Raw genomic sequence first — 15,473 nt, 5'->3', positions numbered from 1 at the left:
TGTGGAACGCATGTTTAATGAGATGTCTTTTCTGCATTGGTTGAAATTTTGTTATATGACTCATTGAGATATAAATGTTCTTCTGTCACTATTTTTGGGTTACAAATTACAGTATTTTAATATTGGTTTTTACAAATTAGTGCTAAAATTAGCATTCATATTGAAGGCTTGCATTGAAATTTTCTTACATGTCACTAATAGGGCCGCTCTGCCCTACGTGTAGAGCCCTGACGTTCCCAAGTTGAGAATCCTCATTTGAACCTGCTTGCATTACATGTCACTAATATGGCCTCTCTACCCCTCAACACTATCTCCCACGACGTCTAAAGACCCTTGTCGGATGGCATCGATGGATAGCATTGGTCAAAATTGCGACGCCTTTGTTTGGGCCATCGGATAAAGCAAACTAGGGCAAGTAAACTATGCTGAGTAAACTACAAAAAGCAGGGAAAATTTCATCTTCATAGTTTACTTCGTAGTTTACATCATGGGATGAGGGTGAATTTGGGTTTGGGACTTAAGAAAAATTTTGAGCAAGATGTTATGAATTTGTATAATAACTTACAATACAAAATATGCACATTGAAAATGCCAGATTTCATCTTTCACCATAGGTGTGTTTCTAACAAGTGTGCCTAACACACCATTCTAATATAGTTCAAAGGGAGGATGTCAGTTCTCTACTTTTTGGCCTTTGAAAGAGGTAAGGTTTGATTGGACAAGGTTCTCTAAATTGGCTCACAAAAAATGCATTAACCTACAACACTTCAAGTTCTTGGGATCTAACATGTACATTGGCCAATGGGAACAATAGGCAACTCTGCCAAGTTGGTTGTGGCCTCCATATCAGCACATCCAATTTATTCTATCCATCCTTATGTAGTGGCAAAGAAGGCTGTAGCCAAGTAATCTTTGCCTCCAAGTCTTTTGCATATTACGACCACCACCTACAAGGTGTTGAGCACAAGCAACAATATAAGAAAGCATTGGAGACCTTGTAATACTATTAAGACTTAGCTATCATCTTTCTCTTTTAATGTACTACAATATCATTGCTAATTTATAGAGACACCATAGAAACATGAAAATTCCATTATATTCCAAAGCAAAATAACAAGACTACAACATATTATGACAAACACCTACGTGATATTGAACACAAGCAACGATACATGAAAGAATGTGGGACCTCAACCATCATCTTGGACTACTTTGACTTGAAGGTGGCAAATTCTCCTCGAAGAGGAGCCTCTTTTGCCTTTTTAATGATGCCAAAGGCTCTCCACATGCCAATGGTGGCTGTTGCTGCTTTCACCGCTAGCATGTGCTTGTCTCCTTTGCAAGGTCTACCACCTTCTTTGTTGTGAGCTTCTTGTAGAGCTCCTGCACTTTGGATGTTTTCCATGCCTCTAAAAGGGCATCGAATCTTGGTTCTTTTTCTTTGAGGTGCATGAAAGATGCAAAGCGTTTTAATTAAGATGCTTGCAAACGTCGTATTATTAGAGGGATTGGTAGATGAACCCATGAAAATAGAGATTATGCCCAACCTATGACAATATAAAGAAATAAGAGGTGGGTAGGTGGGATGTATCCCTCAAATAAGAGTAGTGGAACATGAAAGCATTGAATGACTAGATGCTCACACATTTGTGGCCTTCATAGAAAATCCTGTAGGGACAAGGTCTACAGTTAGAATATGGTCTAAGAAAGGGGATGTGTTGGAAAAGGAAACTCCTAGAGGGTGTACTACTGAAGTTATGTTGAAAGCTTGCATTCAGTTGGGCTACCAGGAAGTTCTTCCAACCTTCCGCCTCCAAAGAGACACCAAGGTCCAGAATCTGGAGAGACAGGAAGTTTCACGAATGAAGGAAGACCTTTTCCTCGAAGCTCTTTCTTAGGAACTCCGGCTCTTTCAAGAATGCAGAGGGAAGAGCTTCGAAGTGATGACAGGTGTTTTGGTTGTCAGGGGTTTGGGCACCAGCTCAAAGATTTTTCGTCTCCTTCTGTGGGCCAAGGAAGCCAGGGTCCCAGAGTTCAGAGAGACTCCTTCGTATCAGTCCAATCAGGGTCCCACGTGCCCAAATCGAGGTAACCCCAGAAGAGTACCAGCTCAGCCTGCAGCCTCCATGCAAAGTAGTCTCCCAACTCCCTCCCAAAATTGGGGAAACCAAAGAGAGAGAGTTCCACCTCAGACTGCAGTAGCTATAGCTGTCACTGTGGCTGAGGAAGTGGAGGAAGAAAAAGGACAAATTTATGCCACAATTGAGCATCAGGGGAAGAATCGTCAATTTTCAGTCCTCTAGACTCCAGTAGAGTACCAGGGTAAGCAATTCAAGCTTTTGATTGATTCCGAATCTCCTAGTACTGCAATTGGTCAAAGCTTCTAAATTGTTAAAAGGGCGTAGAAAGAGGCAAGATGTTTATGTCATTAAGATGAATCCGGTAGACATAAAATGCAAGGCTAAAGAACTAGAGTGGCTAAGTGAGTATGCAAATGTGTTCCCTGAAGAGCTGACTGAGGTGCCTCTGACTCACGAAGTAGATGTGAGGAGTGTGTGGGTGTTTAAGTGATTAGTTCACTAGCATCATACTTGTGTGGAGTTCATTATATCCTTTGGTTGATTGAGCCTTGCTTCATTAAGTAGCATTTGGAGAGCTAGGAGAAAATTCATCAATCTCAGCTTCTTGGTGAGCATTGCTTTGTGCATTGACATCTTGTGTGCACTTTCCTCATTACTACATTAGTGTGGGTGGCACACATTAGTTTAAGGGAGGGAAGCTTCATAACTTGTGAGGCTATACTATGTGAAGAAATTCTATGTGAAGTTGAGTTCTAGCTCTATGTGAACTCCATTCCAAGCAGCAACAATCCTGTGAGCTGTAGCAAGCTTGAAATAGAGCCTCAAGGTGGCCAAGAGAGCTCAAATACTCAATGATTGAGCTCTCTCTACTATGTGAAGGGAGGAGGTCAAGAAGTTCTATGCATTTAGCTCAGAAAGGAGGTACTTCAGAGTAAGAGAAAAGAAGAGCAGCTTAAGGACCAGTTAAGACAACTGTTAGAACAGGGATTCGTCAGACCCAGTGTCTCACCTTGGGAGTGGAGCACTCATGAGTACAGTGTTGGTCCAATATTGACATCCCCAAGAAGTGTGAAGCCTCAATGGTGGTGGTCGGTGGCATAGGTCTCAATGGCTACCTAAGGATGGATTCAAGGTCTAAATCAAACATTTTCATGTGTAGGGAGGATAAGTTTTTACCCCCTTGACTAGCCATTATTTTCTCTTTTGATCTTGTTCTCATAAGTCTCTTGCCTAAGGAGCTCCCCTTTCTCTCAAGTTTCTAGCATATGGGACCCCTTAGTTTGAAAGTCACACATGACTTTGAGATACCTTCGAGTAATAGGGTTCAAACTTAAACTTACATTAATATTTCATAGAAAACACAATTGCAAGAAATTTAGAAGTGTAGCACTCATCGAGGTGGTCAATTTGGACCCCTAGATGATAAAAACGGGACTTCTAGGTGCAAAACAGGGCCTTTGTGGAAGCTTTCATACAGGTTGGGATTCTTGAGCTTAAGTGCAAGATCCTAGATTCTCAAAATCTTCTTCCCACTCCCTTTTTCTATTTTAGGCTCCATCTACCTTCTTTTGACCTTGTACTTTGCACTGTGATTTTGAAGGTCAAGTTTTCACGGCCGTGATTATATAGGTTTGATCATACACTATGATTCTAGTTATACGTCATGTTTTTTGGTCGTGACTACGAAATCACGTTGCTCATACATCATGATTAGCCTATACATCACGACGTAGAATCACACCATTTTTTTCTCGTGATGATTGTAAAATCTCGTCGCTTTGTACATTGTGATTTGTTCGTACACCGTGCCTATAGAATCACGTTGATTTCATCGTGACTGCAAAATCATGTTGATCAAGATAAGGTTTAATTTTTTTGGCTCTTAATCCAAGAAATTACTAGTTGTGAATCTTGGGAAGATAATCATGAGCATGATTGCTAAATAATCACGGCCATGATTTTGCAAGTTTAATCCAAAAACGTGATTTTGTAGAAAATTTGAAATTCGATTTTTGAAAAGTTTCTGATGTTTTTGGTCAACCAAATTATCCAATATGGGTCTTCTAACCATGAAGAGTATGAATGTGTGTTTAATGGATCCTAATCAAACCTCTAACCCATGTTTTTTTTCTCTTGACCTCACTAATAAAAAAACTAGTGTATTAGTGAAAATTACCAAAAATCAAGAGTTTTATTTTGTTTCTAATTATTATTTTTGTTGATTAAGCTACCTAGTATGAATGCTAACATGCTAATGCAATCACATAAGACAAAATCCATAGTTATCATGCAAGAATTAAGCATCTAAGCTCTTTGTTAACATGTAAACGAGAGCAAAAAGAAAGCAAAAATCACTCCATTTTTACACAAATATCCATCAAATCTCACTGTCATTCATGGCAGTGAGATATTCAAGAGTGTAACAATGGTTAAACCATATATTAGAGAAAGATAAATGATAAAGCCAAGGGATTGTTCCCTGATAACGTGGCACCAAAATGTTAAGGTTAAGAGATAGCTTTGAGGGAACCACTCACCTCTAGTCACTTACCTCAATATGTTATGGGGATCTTTTTGATGGCCGAGCTTGTAACCCTTGAGGTCTCCAAGCTTAACACCACCATGGGTAGCTTACCATTCACCTTCTTCTGCATGAGCATTGTCACACGGTCTTGTGTTGCACTATAGGCACTACTCCCGTCTCTCACCTCAAATCACTCACACACACTCACACTAACATGTATTATTAGGGAGAATTTAGCAAGCGAAAAAGCTTAATTACACAACGAGAGCATGTCCTTGCATTATGAGAGAAATTGTCTTATATACATGGCCATAAGTGTTCACACACACTTAAACCGTGGCCGAGCAGGTGCCCAAAGCTTCTATTTTGCCTATTACTTATACATTGCTTTCTCATATACCACACACTCTTGGAGCAAGAAATACCATTAATTATCCATTGGACCTTTGCAAGCGCCTGTCCAAGTTTGAGATTTGGACACCATTGCTTTCAAAAATAAAAGGACATACACTGTCAAACTCATCATCAACCATAGATTTTTCCATAACATCATGTGACATACCCATTGTAATACCCTTATTTTATCTTGTACTTTAAACTTTTCAAGTGTGATAAGCCTTGCATAGAATCTTCTACTTTAAACTTTTCAAGTGTGATAAGCCTTGCATAGAATCTTCTACTTTAAACTTTTCAAGTGTGACAAGCTTGCACAGAATCTTCTACTTATAGATTATACATCAACTTAAACCCCATAAATTTTGGATTAAAGCTCTCAAGGTTGTATAGCTTTTAGAACTACATAGAGATGTTTCTTGATTAAGCAATTAGATCTTCTTTCTTTAATCCAAAAATTTCTTTATCACTTTTAGGGATTTAGCACCCATGTCATTGGCATAGGTTTTCCACTTGTATAGCATTTGTAAGTTAATTCTTTTCAAAGTTTGATGCTATTTTGTCATGATTATAATATTATATACAAAAAGGTATTTGTTTAATCTCTTTCTGCTATAACCATTAATAATTCCTCATTGTCCGTTTGCTTAAGTGTATAATCTAATATTAATATGAATCATTTTTCCCTTTTAAAAATAAGAAGTATACTACACTTTGTAGCTTATGTTACTATAAAAGTTGTACATGATCTTTCCATGATAGACCTTCATGATTGATCATCTATGTGTAAAATTGTTTAGTGTTATCTCCCCTATAAACCTTGTATACTACACTTTGTAGCTTATGAATGTTATTATAAAAGTAGTGCATGATCTCTTCATGATAGATCTTCTATGTGTAAACCAGGGGGATTCACATAAAAATATGTAATTGTAACACGTGTGTTTATCAAAAGGGGTATATTAATTTAAAAAAGTTACAGAATTACATTTACAAGAGGGAATTTATTAACTAATTTTGAAAAAAAATGTAAGTTTATGAAGAAAAAGGGGTCATTTTATTCACAAAAGTATGTAGGTGTAAGGGGTTTTTTTAAATACTCCTTGAATGCATGTGATACATAGGATTTCTTCATAGTACACCCCCTGAGAAACCTGTTTAATGTTGAGTGATTCATCTCCCCTATAAAGACAAAAACCAGTACATGATCTCTTCATGATAAACGTTCATGATAGATCATCTATGTGTAAATTGTTTAGTGTGATTCATCTCCCCTACAAACACAAAAAAGAATAATTATGAATGCATAAATTGTGATAAAACTATTAGTGTTCAAAAATATTAAAATAAGTTCCTAGATAATACCAAATTCTTCTTCATATCATTTATAACCACTCTAGGATTTGCTTTGGTGCTGGTGTAAGCATCCACTTCATTCAATGCCTGTAGCAAATCATGTGATGTAGAATTTAGAAATGTAATTTAAAAGATTCATTTTTAAAGTGTCATTTTCTATTATCATATAATGTAACTTTAAAAATCAAGTTACATTATATAAGATTAATTTTTAAAGTGTGTTTTCCTACTCTGTTATTTCAAAAATATATTTTTTTGATTGTAAACTTGATATTTTTATGCCCATATTCATAATCCATTACTACCCATTTTTTAATATCCATAGTTTTTACTTAACTCATACAAACACATTAAGACATTATTTGTGAATATCTTTAAAGTTTTCTAACTATGTCTATGATATCATCATAGCAAATTAAAGTGACTTACCACAAACCACCTAGAGAGTCTAGGTCGCTTCTCGAATATATGGTAGCCAAATAGTTCTTGGAACAAAATGTTAAACCTCTCTATAAATGGCACATAAGCAAAGTCCACCTGTAACATCGCATAATCAAATCATGTAAATTTTAACATACAAGTCAAATATATATCACCAAAGAAGTATATTAAATTTATTTTTTCATAAATGCGTGGACTTAGATATTTCAATAGTGTCGAGGGTTTAAGCAATAGTTTAAATAAGTTGTTTCTATACTATGTTATCCTTCTTTTAAGTTCAAGAATTCAAGAAATGGGTACAAAACGTGACCATTGACAAAATACATATTCTAAAACTCAAACTTTTTACATGAACATTTTGATAAATCAAGTTTACATAAGGGAGCAATGTATCAAGCTAAGTGCATAATTTGAGCTATATCAAGTCTATAAATAAAATATAGTAAGCCATGATATATGAAGATAAAACATTAAAGAGTAATCATATTATATGAATTTTAGAAATGTAGTTTGTATATTCTTCATAAAGTTATATCAGCACTTAAGATTTATTTAACATTACTTATATAAAAAGAAAGTAAAAATACTTTTATCTTATTTTTTAAAATATGTTGCATGTAAAAATCATAAACATGTTACATCCATGAACTTTTATGGTGTGTTGAAGCCTAAGAACCATTTACAAACCATGACCTACTACTAGGATTATAAGTTCAAGGTGTAGCAAGGAGATGGAAGAATCACTGTCATAGGTCTATTATGTCTTTAAGGTCACATTGGTTTCTTGAAGAGTTTCAACCCCATGGTAGGACGGTTACATGCACAACATGAAGACATCATGAGAATGCCTCTGTTTAATTTAATCCCAATAATGCATCTTATTGTTTAATTTAATCATGGTAGGACTGCTACGTGCACATGAAGGCATTATGAGAATTCACGTGCACATGAAGACATCATGAGAATGCCTCTTCATTTTTTGTTGAATCAATAATCTTTAGAAGGTAAAACTAATTGAAGTATAACTTGAAAGATATATTAGTTGTATAATACTTTTGATGCATTTTTTAGTGAATAATTATCATGACTACAAATTTTTATTTAAAAATCCCTTATACTTTTATTTAAAAAAAGAAGTTTTTGTTAGGTTGTTATATTTTTATTTACATAATAGTATGAATATCAAACTTTTTGAAATGCATATAAAAGTATGTCACGCAAGTGAAAGAGGAGAACATTAAAATTAAATTCCATTTTTAATAAAGAATCAAAGTTATATCTCTAATTGCATATTTTCTAAGACAACTTTGTTGAATAACATCATTTTTGTTTCACAGATATACCGCACTAATTGAACCAAGGAAGTAAGGTCCTTCTACACTGAATCTTCCAAGTGATAGCTCAAGGCGATCAAAAGTTGGACCTGCCAAATTTGTATCAAAAACCTCAAAGTACATGTATGCTTTGATCTTTCATGATCCAATAAATACTATCATTTAGTCAAAATAAAGAGACAAAAGATAATAAATTTCAAATATCCATAAATACACACATCTTCATGCATGCATGCACATGCGTGCACACACACACACGCACGCGCATGCATGCATGCACAAATGGATACATGCACACACACAGACGTGCATGCACAAAACATCAATTAACAACCATGATAATAAAATTAATGTCTTAAAAATGATAGCCATAATAATAAGAGTCTTTGTTGCAAAAATGTGAAAGTGGTAATAGCACCACTATGGTTCCAACCAAACCGACACCACCTCAACAATATGATAATGTTTTTTCTAGAAACTTATTTCAAGGTTGAAAAAAGGTACTGTCTTAATGATCATGAACACTCTAAATTTCTCATACTTAAGGTTGTTCTTCAATTGTGCGCATACAACTTTAAAGAGATAGAGGTGCCAATTAACCATCCATGGATTCTCTTGAGGCTTTAGGAGGTTGTATGCTTAGTGCAAAAATGGATGAGATCAAGCTAGAATAAGGGTAGGGACCTATGTTAAAAGATCATTTCCACTATTTATGTATTGAGCAAGTTTCATCCATGATGTGAGCGTCTGTGTTCTTTGATACTATGTGTTAGTGCACGCTATAAAGGGTTACTAGCTCCGTGTTTGATATTATGTGTTAGCTTACTCTCTATAAAGGGTTATAACCTCCATGTCTTCTTTTGAGAGTGTCTACTCAAAGATTCACTTTGGTGATATGCATGAGGGTTAGCAACTCCCTAGCTTCTTATGGTGTGGTCACTTAAATTTTCACCAATGAATCACAATGATGAAAGACAACCAAATTTTTACACAGCAAGATGAAAATAATTTGTAAATATTTCATGCATCAGCATGCATCAAATGGTAGCATATGGTTTCAAGCATCAACACGCATCAAATGGTAGCACACATCAAAATGGTAGCATATGGTAGCATAACTACATCTTAAGTTTGGTATAATATGCTTATGTCACATGTGAAGAAACTCGAGAGCCCTACCAATAGCCTTGTCCAATTGAGCTTTGCTTGAAAATTTGGTCTTGAGAGCAAGGAAGGCTTGTTGGTTCATCACCTCTATGTTTTTGAGAAGTTCATTTGTTGCCTCCCTTTTCAATGAGTCCTACAAGTAAATGAGTGAACTTGATAATACCCCTAGTTAATGGCTTATTAATGATGAATGCTAAATTCTAGTGGAAATTCAACACACAATTGAACAAGACCTAACAACTTGACAAACAAAAACATAAAATAATGACATGTATAGGTTTAGAAGAATTATGTATAGGTATGAAATTTGTCATCACACAAGAAGATTGCTTTTTAGTTGTCTATGAATTTTATACAGGTAAATAATAAAGAAGATTTCTGTACAACACGAGGAAAAAAGGTGCATGGGGGCTTGCACATGAGCACACATTAACATTTCAAACATAGCTCTAGCCTCCTAGCCTCTTAAGAGGTGCACAGAGTTACACATGAACACTACCTAGTACTTGGACTACCAGCTACTTGAACACTAACTTGAACTACATAGTTGAACATTAACATTCCAAGCTTAACATTGTGAACATGTCAAACTCTAAATGTAATTAAGTTTAGCTTGCACTAAAAAAATCATGGAGATGAAGCAAAAGCACATCTTGCTTTATATACAATGTAGTATTACCCATTGACAAGACACACAATTATCTTAAAAGCACACCCAATAAGTTTACACATCACACATAATACAGTATTACATACAAATACACAAACCCCCCCACAAAAAAAAATAAATTATAATAATAGTAAATAAATAAATATTAAGTGTATAGAGTAGCTCATCAAAATAAAAAGTTAATCTTTTTGTGTTGGAAACACACCGATGGAAATAATTTAGGACCGTTGAAATTATTATCAATGTATAGAAGCATTTCAAGGCTTTCCACTTTCACTTTTCCATTGTGCTCTAATGCTGGAACCTGACCACCACAAGAAGGTGGAATTATCTCACCAATCAAGTATTAAGGCTTGAACTAAGTAATGAGATTCAAAAAGTTTCGTTGAATTGAGTAATTTTTACTAAACCTTGGCAGATGAAGAAATCCTTTCCGTGTACCATGATGGTTTATCAACAAGGTTGATGGGTATGAGCTCTATATTTTCCAATCCCTGTTTAATGCAAATGCATTGTTTGATGAGCAATGTTTATAAATGAGCAATTGCATATTAATGAGTAATAATTCACTACTATAATTGCATATAATGAGAAATAATTTGACAACTATAATTGCATATTAATGAGTAATAATTCACTACTATAATTGCATATGATGAGAAATAGTTTGACTACTATAATTAAATATGATGAGAAATAGTTTGACTACTATAATTAAATATAATGAGAAATAATTGTCAACTATAATTGCATTTAATGAGAAATAAATGACAACTATAATTGCATTTAATGAGAAATAAATAACAACTATAATTGCATATCAATGAGTGATGATTTTACATTTTACTTAAAAAGTGTGCAAATTAAGCATATTTTATAAATCAGCTCAAATTACCTTGAAATTCCTTGCAATCCATACTCTTTGTGCATATGGGCAAGTTAAGCTGATGTATAACCTACACCAATCAGCTAGCAAAATGATTAAAAATTTATTTAATCATGGACACACTACACTATAACTAGTAGAATTATTCCATATTATAAATATGGACACCCTATTGAACATTAGTAGTCGTGGGGACACTCTATCATCATTAAAGTATTAATCCATATTGTTAATTTTTTGTCAACCGAGTATAAAACCATATTATTAAATTCTTGTAAACCCTAATGGAAATTTCTGCCAACCTAGTATATAAAACCATATTATTGAATTCTTGTAAACCCTAATGAAATTTTGTGCTAGATATTAATTAATGGTTTAGTGGTAATTAGCTAAATGAGCTGGATTATGTACCTGGGTGTTCCATTAAACAACGCTGGCGGCTGCGACTTGGAGTTCAATGGAGTCAAGGTGGGCTTGAACCTGTAAATAATTGCAGTAATTAGATTATGATAATTGCAGAGCAAATGCCATTGATCGTCGCTAATTATCCATCTGATTAGCATTATTAAGCTAGGCGATAATCGGCAGCTGCACAGAGCGTAAATTCGTATTTGTGCAGAATGATTGATCCAGGCATCTAAATTACTGCAATTTATTGCAATAATCACACAGTAATCGCTGCATAAGCTAAAGGAAATTTGTATAACTAGTGATAAACCCATGTGTATTTGTACATGATTAAATCATAATTACGGCCAACTACCTGCCTCCGATCTCGATGATCTCTGACTCGCCCATCTGATTAGTGTCGAATCCACTTTTAAACAAGGAAACAAAAGAACAATTAAGAATAATCATGAAACTGTATATTATTCTGACAACAGGAAGTGCGGCTGCCTAATTAAACAAGCTAATGGAATTGGATTAGCGTCAAATGGACTTCTAAAAACAAGCTGATTATTGAAAATTCACGTTGTAAAGATAATCACAAAATAATATGCTTGTTTTAATTTTTTTAATGCAGACCCTAATGAGTCAAAAAAAAACTTTTTGCGTCCCCAAATAGTGTTTATTAATGATGAATAAGACTTGTTACTCAAAAGCAATGGTTATGCTAACCCCTGCCTAATTAACATAAGATTAAAACTCAATTAATAACAAACCCTTGCGTAATTAAGAGGAGATCATAATTTATTTAGCAGAGCATACAAATAAGAATTCTTTTTATTTGCAGAGGAACCTTTTGCTAGTCAAGCTTCAAAAATTAGGCCCTAAATCACTATATAAAAGCAAGCATTGGCCACCCTAGATTATAACTTGAGACTTAAATTGGGCCTCTAGATTATTACTCTAAGAGTGGCCCTAGATTACTATAGAAATTGAGATTGGGCCTTAGATAACTTTAATAATTGGGCCTTAGATCATTATATAAAATGACCCACTATATTTAAAACTATTGTATGAAATCAATGCATTGATTTGACTTAAAAGCAATAATCAAGTGAATGGTGAGTATAAGATAATGTAATTTGTAGATAGGAGTTTTTATGCTAACCTTTTGTGCAAATTCTATGGTTCAATGGAGGAAATGAATGGTAAGTGTAAGAGCAACCCATGATAGAATTTATATACATTATGGGATATTACCAAACCTCACTGGCTCGGAGATACATTCCTTGGCCGAGCCTGCACCTAACCCTTTTATGTCCCTTGTCACCTTTTCTTTCCTTTCCATTGAACCAATCTTCTTGTCCATACTTTCATGCACCTTCCTGGCACCCAAATGTAAACACTTTGCAAAAGCACCTAGGCAATAATATTATTACAAGATTCTTATATCCTTCATATCTTTTTGCATTCTATTATGGACACATAAGCTAAACACATCACTACCCTCCGATCATGTGGTCCTAACTTGCACAAGCCTTACTACTACTTTCATGAATTCCATGTCTAGCTAATCCATAATTTTGACAGTAAGAATGTGTTCCATTTTCATGATAAGTTATATACTAAACTATTGTGATATAAAAGTTCAATCTTGCATCAACTCAAGTCATGGTTTAACTTATTAGACCATTATACTCTTTGTGTCAATCATAATATCCTATTAGCATGTGTAGAACATTGACATAATAGAAGTGAACACCTCTCTAGAATCAACGTGTATTATATCATCGACACTCACACCTCTCTAGAATCAACATGTATTATATTATATACTTCCCTTGCTTTTCACCTCTTCCATGCGTATTGTATCATATACTTCCCTTTTCACCTCTTCCATAGAATTAATGTGCATTATATCATCATATATTTTCCTTGCCTTTCACCTTCACCATGTTTCAAACTCATCCTCTTTCGAACTTCTTGCATTCTTAAGAATACTACTAAAGTAGATTTGAGAAACAATATGTTCTTATCATACGCCTTTTTATGATCCTTTATATTTGTCTTTAGAGCATATCTACTCCTATTAAAAATAAAACACATCTCTATCTTCCCTCTTTACTCAACATTATAATAGACACCATCAATGACCCTTTTGGAAAATTCTTTAACCATAGTCTAGCACCTACATTCATGGAAACAAGATACTGTGTTATCACTCCTCTTGAGACACCCCAAGATAGTGTATTCTCATAGAATCTGCCTACCTGTGTGTCCACCCAATATCGACAACTCACATTTGATAACTTAGAAAGCACACCCAAATCCCTACAACATTGCACATGAACCAATGTAACCACAAACAATATTAACCCACAATCGATAAATCACATATTTGATAGCTCAAGAAGCACACCCAAATCCCTACAACATTGCACATGAACCAATGTAACCACCACAAACAATATCGACCCAATATCGACAACACCACACATGAACTAGTGTCAGCCCAAGGTCCACAACTCACATTTGGTAGCTCAAGAAGCACACCCAAATCACATGAACTAATGTAACCAAAAACAATAAGGGTTCCGACCGTAGGCTCCAAACCAAATACAATGTTAAGCCACCCCCATTGAGCTAGACACTGACAACTCTGGCAAACCTGCACCCACAAGGCATGCACCCTCAGCCCTCATGGTTGTCACTTTCACATGAGTCATGATGACTAACCTGGGGAGAGGGTGGGTTTTTTTTTAAATTTTAGTTGATAATAATAATAGTTTGAACTCACTTCTCTCTCTCTCTCTCTCTCTCTCTCTCTCTCTCTCTCTCTCTCTCTCTCTCTCTCTCTCTCTCTCTCTATGTAGATTTTTTTTGAAAGAAAAACATATTTGAAAAAAAGAAAAAAACCCACCCCTTCCTATCCCAAATGACAAGTTTGCCACTTGGGATTGGGGAGAGGTGGGGTTTTTTGTTTTAAAATGTAGTTTTTTGTTAAAAAATAACCTTATACTGGCTCTCTCTCTCTCTCTCTCTCTCTCTCTCTCTCTCTCTCTCTCTCGATTTTGCACCCCCCTCTCCCTTTCTGCAAGTAAAAATTGTGATAAAAACTATAAAAATAAGTTCTTACATAATACAAGTTCTTCTTCATATCATTTATAACCACTCTAGGATTTTCTTTGGTGCTGGTATAAGAATCCACTTCATTTAATGCCTATAGCAAATCATGTCATGTAGAATTTAGAAATGCACTAAAAGATTCATTTTTAAAGTGTCTTTTCCTATTATAAAATGTAGCTATATTATTTTTTAAGATTGATTTTTAAAGTGTGTTTTCCTACTTTGTTATTGGCATGGTTAATTGGTATCTCTATCTCTTTAAATTTGCATGCACACAATTCAAGGAAAACCTTAAGTATGAGAAATTTAAGTAAGATAGTACCTTTTTCAACATTGAAATAAGTTTCTAGAAAAACATTATCAAGGCATAAATTGTAATAACCATTTCATATTGTTGAGGTGGTGTCCATAGTGGTGCTATGACCACTTCCACATTTTTGCAACAAAGACTCTTATTGTTATTTTTAAGACTTTAATTTTATTATCATGGTTGTTAATTGATGTTTTGTGCATGCACGTGTGTGTGCGTATGTATGCATGTGTGGGTGCATGTGTGTGCACGTGAATGCATCCATGCATGAGCACACGTGTGTGCATGTGTGTGTGTATGTGTGTATTTATCGATTATTTAAGATTTCTTATCTTTTTAGTCTCTTTATTTTAACTAAAATGATAATATTTATTGGATCATAAAAGATCAAAGCATACATGTACTTTGAGGCTTTTTGATACCAATTTGGTAGGTCCAACTTTTGATCGCCTTGAGCTTTCACTTGGAAGATTTAGTGTAGAAGGACCTTACTTCCTTGATTCAATTAGTGAGGTATATTTGTGAAACAAAAAACTTTATATGATGTTATTCCTCAAAGTTGTCTTAGAAAATATGCAATTAGAAATATAAATTTGATGCTTTATAAAGGCTAGAGTTTAATTTTAATGTTCATTGTTTCTACTCTTTCACTTGCTCCTTTATGATACTATACCTTACCATAAAAACATCCAACTCATTTCCTTTTGGTACTATAGAATTCTTTAGCTACCAATGATTACTTATAAACAAATTTATATTCTTAAGATTATTGATTTGGCAAAACATGAAGAGGCATTC

General features: G+C 34.6%; 1 protein-coding gene across 1 annotated transcript; it reads right to left on the bottom strand.

Annotated features, from left to right (window-relative positions):
• Positions 1-6,263: 6,263 nt before the first annotated feature.
• On the bottom strand, positions 6,264-12,437 carry LOC147617729 (glutathione S-transferase L1-like). Its single transcript, XM_086775498.1, has 11 exons — positions 12,408-12,437; positions 11,616-11,669; positions 11,264-11,332; positions 10,862-10,922; positions 10,377-10,460; positions 10,172-10,270; positions 9,309-9,429; positions 8,139-8,218; positions 6,784-6,891; positions 6,364-6,441; positions 6,264-6,272 (listed from the first exon to the last, which is right to left on the bottom strand). Exons 2-11 carry the CDS (start codon positions 11,648-11,650, stop codon positions 6,264-6,266), a joined length of 744 nt encoding a protein of 247 aa, XP_086631624.1. The 5' UTR covers positions 11,651-11,669; positions 12,408-12,437.
• Positions 12,438-15,473: the final 3,036 nt, after the last annotated feature.

Source organism: Cibotium barometz, chromosome 36 (genome assembly GCF_041138505.1).
Source record: "Cibotium barometz isolate CiBa-2024 chromosome 36, ASM4113850v1, whole genome shotgun sequence".
Taxonomy (NCBI): Eukaryota; Viridiplantae; Streptophyta; class Polypodiopsida; order Cyatheales; family Cibotiaceae; genus Cibotium; species Cibotium barometz.
This window is presented reverse-complemented; position numbering and strand designations above follow the sequence as displayed.